At 37.5% G+C, this 5,255-nt stretch overlaps 1 protein-coding gene across 1 annotated transcript in view; it reads left to right on the forward strand.

The window, feature by feature from the left end:
- The window catches only part of fhip1aa (FHF complex subunit HOOK interacting protein 1Aa), a 44,574-nt gene extending 40,413 nt beyond the window's left edge, over positions 1-4,161 (forward strand). The window contains exon 13 of the mRNA XM_050044713.1: positions 1,446-4,161. Within this exon, the coding sequence (XP_049900670.1) occupies positions 1,446-1,639 (194 nt within the window). The 3' untranslated portion in view covers positions 1,640-4,161. The remainder of the gene's footprint in view (positions 1-1,445) is intronic.
- The last annotated feature ends 1,094 nt before the right edge of the window (positions 4,162-5,255 follow it).

Raw genomic sequence — 5,255 nt, forward strand, 5'->3', positions numbered from 1 at the left:
ATGAAAAGATTGACATCACTTGTGTGTTAAATATGAGCTACTTCTAGCAGTTAGCATAGCATAGCATAGCACCAAAAAAGAAACTGTGTCATTTTTACACTGAATTTTGTACAGATAAAACCACTTAGCTATAGGGACCTATTTAACCCTTTGAAACCTGAGCACATTGGCTTGATTTCTGTTAAAAACATGGCAAGAAGACAATGAGAAATGAAAGAAAAAATTACCCAAAAATGAGCAAGAAATCAGTAAAAAGAGAAAATTAAAAACAAGAAAATTAGTAAAAAGAAAAAAAAGGAAATGACCCAGAAAAGGTGCTTAAAAATTATAATAATTCCATAGAAATAATGTAAAAATGTAATAATAATCATAAATATAGTTTTTCCCTAGCTTTTTTAATTTTTTGCCTTTTTTAAAATTCTTTTAATCTTTTTTTAATACATTTTGCCTTTTTTCCCCTGTTTTTGAAAGAAATCGCACCGGGTTCAGAGGTTTAGATGCTTGCAAAAGGCGTCTGAAAGCAGCACAAGAAAAGTGATGTTGCTCCAGATTTCAAAGGGTTAAACAATCTATGATGTGGTGTAAAGTGCATGGCTCGAGTAGTAAAATACTGCACCACTCTGACTTCAGATCAGGTATTTGTTGGTTCATGTCGCAATCACTTTCTGCTGCCTCAAAACAGCAATACGCCACCAATGACCACATCTCATTTTAAGACCTGCATGCCCATCGTCACACAGACAGGCGCAAGCACATTTGCCGCCTCCACAACATGGGCACTGGCAGTTTTATTCCGCTGATTGCATTATTTTTATATTTTGAGAAACACTTTGGTGGCAACCTGATTACAAGAATCTAAACTCTGCACTGTTGTTGTTGAGTTCCTAAATCTCACTAATGTGCTGCCAAAAATGGGTCAGGTTCAAAACAACATCTGCATTCATTATCGGTTGTGTTTCGGCTCCTGTTGGGAGCAGAATAAATTCTACTTGATTTTGTTAAGTCGTGCGTCTTTGCAGCCGAGCAGCAGTCTCAGCTAAACCCCGGAGTGTCAGGCCTGTTTTTGAACTAGGTTCCCTGTGGTTTTAAGAGTTGTACGAGCTACAAAAAAAAAAACCCTTGTCGGAAGTATGTTTGCGGAAAGATAAGAGCCGGAATTTTCTATGATGGGATTTTTAAAGGGAATATTTCAGTTGGTTAACAGGGATACTCTTCTTTCTTGTATGTGTTCAGTGTTTTTTTCCTTTAAGAAAAGCAGCACTTAAGCTCCTGCTATCTGGCTGACATTATTTATAAATGGAGAAACCCTTAACAGGAATATATTATGTTTACAAAATGTCTTAAATTCCAGCTTATGCATGGCGTAGAGTATATCCAAGAGTATATCCAAGTGTGTGCATGATTTGTTTTTGTCATCGTAACTGATTCAATCCTTGTGCTCTCAGACAAAAGCAGCAAATGCTCCACCCAAGGCGAGACGGGAAGGTTGTTGACAAATTCGCCGCCACCGAAACCCAAAGCCATCTCTCTGGAACGGACAGATGTCTTCGCTACCGTCCTCTTCACGGAGTTCCTCAAAGAACTGGCTGCCATTGCACAAGAGCACTCCATCTTATCGTACATTCCTATGGAAGAGTGATCGTGTCCCAGTTTAACTCTCAAAGACTTTCAAAGACTCTCTTTTGATGGTGGTTTTCTATTTTTTTGTCCTTTTCAGGCACTACTTGATGAAGAAACCTCTCAGATTTAGTGATTTATGCGACTGTTTTGAAAGATCATAGTGTATTTATTTTCCCAAGCAGAGATAATCAAGTTCTTGTGCTTTTTATTTTCATCTTTTAGTCCTGTAAAGTTCTGTTTGGCAGCCGCGACGGAGGCCCAAACTTTGACCTGTTCGCTGAATCCTGCACCAGCCGCTAATGCTCATAAGAGCAAGCTCCGGGTCCACCAACCAAAGACTGTAGAGAGATGATTTTAACAAAAACAGCATTTTTTTAAAGCAATCATCAGCCCTTTTTATTTGGACTCCAGGGCTCTACCCTCTGTCTGAATGTCTTCTGCAACCAGCGTCAATCACAGCAAGATGTCTGCTACTCAGTGTGGTTTGTTAAACACTCAGGTGGCCTTTCTGGAATGTTGTTTCCTCTTTGCCATACGATTTCACACCATATCTGAGCACCACGTGGAGCCTCTGTCGCTTTCAGAGGGCGAGCCTTTGAATTAGCAGCATACAAATGTACTTTGAAGTTGTTGCCGACCTGCAGCGCGGCCCAATCTTCTTCTTATGCAACTGTTACATGACTTCATTTTTGTCAACAGGTGGGTGACATTTGTCTCTGAACTTTTGTGTGTTAGATGCACAGTTGTTTTGGTGTTTTTCTGTCATTTCACGACAGTACCTCAGGAGTCTTTTTTTAATGTACGCTTTGTTCTCTCGGTTCTTAAACAGCATGTGGGTGAACTGATTTTCCTACAGTGCACTAGTGTCTGACATTAATGGGCTCCAGAACCAGAGTTATTCATGCTATATTTAATTTGCCTTACTATAGTGATGCTTTATGATGTACATATTGTAAGAAGAGATGTTCTAATGACACAGGACACTATGCAAATCAAGGATATTTTGGGTATAATTACGTTTTGGATATTTTCAGAATGGGACGGGGTATTTAAGCTTTTATGAGAGTTTCTATTGCCATATTGTTTTTTTTTGTTTTTTTTCACGAGGTTACAGTAGAGGTAGTTGTTATGATTCGTCTTCTTCTGTTTGGGGACTATGTATGGTGGTGTTTTAGTTGTGATAAGTCTGAAATATTACTGTTGGGAGAGTCGTAGTTTTGTATCTGTTGAAAAGCATCTCACATTGTAACGGTTACTGAGGGCAAGCTCTTGAAAAATCGCCTTTATTTTAGTCCCAACTATTTCACATGGTTGTTAAAATTAGATAATACAAGAGATCTATTTTGTTACAAAGCATGCCTCTGCTGTCTAAATGGATTCACAAGGACAGGAATACTTAATAATTAGTGCCTAAATTATGATTTTAGTTCACATTATTGCCTGATTTCGAATTGATTTATACAACAGTCGTACGAAACGTTAAAATTCATAGTGATTTTGTTGTTGTTTGTTGTTGTTTTTACTTGAAGCTGTCCATTTTTAGGGTGTAAAGACAAGGCCATGGGGACTGAGGACGTGCAACACATATTCTGTACCATTATTTCTTATGTGCTCTGTTTTAACTCCGCAGAAGACTCTAACACTGCTTTCAAAATAATGTGTTTTTTTCTCGATTAAACCCATTTTTTAGGTGTAAAAAAAACCCCCCAAAATCAACCACCATATATTCATAAGTTGTTGATATAATTTGGACATTTAGCCAGTATTGAAATTGGTTGTACAAGTTTTATTGGATCTTGAATTTTATATAGAAAAACATGTCAGAAATTATAAGAACTGTTTTTTTGTTCAGTTATAAAAAGGATTGAGACTTAAAGATAATGGACTCCTTTGATTACATCTACCAAAAAGTTAATGTACCTTTTTGAAAACACAGATAATTAGGACATCTGGTAGTCTTGTAAGACTACACTAAGTGGATTATCCTCCCATAAGTCTGGCTAATAAGATGAAAAATTGTGTTTTACTTTAATTTTAAACTATTTGTTTCTGTTCAAATCCATTCAGCTTCTACTTGATGCTACACATGCAACAGATTATGCAGCGGGATCTTTGTGTACTCATTTTTACAAAACAAAATGGCTCGAAAATATATATTTGTATCAATCAAAGCCATTTTCAAAGTTGTTGAATAAGTATTTCTCTCTGGTAAAAAGAATGTCGCCGAGCACTTTATCAACCTTTTCATACTGCAGTGTCACTCCACGCTGCTGACACCTCAACCAGCACAGACACATTCAGTCTGTGCAACACACCCAGCACATAAAGACGGGTATTACAAGCAAGGTTATAGAGCAGTTTCTGTCTTAGTGGGTTCTTATTCCAAAGATTCATCCTTTCTGACACCATTTGGCCTCAAAGTTCTGTCCGAGATGTGATCGGGTTGCTGTTTGTTGCTGATGTCTGAGACACAAGGCATGCCTCTTCTAATAAAGTCAGCCTCTGGTAAATAAAACTGGATGCATGAAATGTGTTGACTTTTTCTCCCCTTTTTACTCTTTAAACTGAAATAAGCAAGGTTTTCAAAACAAGAACCCAGCTGCTTTGAGCAACAACTTTCACCTGACACAATCAATATATTTTTTTCCCACTCTGCCAGAGGTGGTTTGTGGCTGTTTGTTTTTTGGTAGACATTGACGTCCTCATTTAATACGCATTTCCTTTTCGTGCAGCCCTTCCCTCTGGAGAGACTTTGTTCAAAACCAGCTTTTGTCCTTGGGTAAACACATGAGCTTATATTCTCCATTCACATGCAATGACTGTGTGTAGAGCTGCAGAGATGAGCTAAACTGATGGAGAGCCTTTTAGCCTGTTCATTAGTGTACAAGATAAATGTCTTTTTGCCATGTTATTTCTGTTTATTCAAATCATGCAGATGTTTTGACATGATTTTTATTTTCTCCAAGTTGGATTTAGTGCAAAAATACTGGATATTATTTAATTTCAAAATAAGACTTCTCTTAAATTACTACCTTTAAGTAAACTGCGCTGAGTTTACAAACCATTAGAGGCAAGGAGTTTAAGAAAGGAAGGATTGATGCTATTAAGATGAAGATGCCAATACCAGAGAGAATGCATGTTTTATGCACCATATTACTGACGGTATTATGAGGTAGATGACGTGATTCGACCACAAGAGGGAGCTCATTGATCGCTCTCCTGCCTGGATGTCTAAGACAGGGTTGCTGTTGCTGTTGTGTCATATCAGCAGATTGATCATCTTTCTGTGTGACTGTCAGGCCTCACAAATGACCATGATTGCCAATATGGCAGCGGCCACTGGTACACAAAGTTATACTGAAAGTGTTGTGCTGGATTTTAAGCAGGCCTGTTTTGGGGAATTGATCTTGAAATTTTTATTTCCTAACATTATAAACATCTTAAAACACTGAATGAGTTTTCAAGTATTCATCAAGGCACTTCATTTTTTTATTTTTTATTTTTTTGCAGATTGTACTTTTTCCACTTTATAGGTGTCATCAAATTTCATCACCCGGTCAGTATGGGAAAACATATTTACTGTATCTTCTATCTATTTAACCGAATAATGATACAATACACTGCCACAGAGAGTA

This window comes from Epinephelus moara, chromosome 5 (genome assembly GCF_006386435.1).
Source record: "Epinephelus moara isolate mb chromosome 5, YSFRI_EMoa_1.0, whole genome shotgun sequence".
NCBI lineage: Eukaryota > Metazoa > Chordata > Actinopteri > Perciformes > Serranidae > Epinephelus > Epinephelus moara.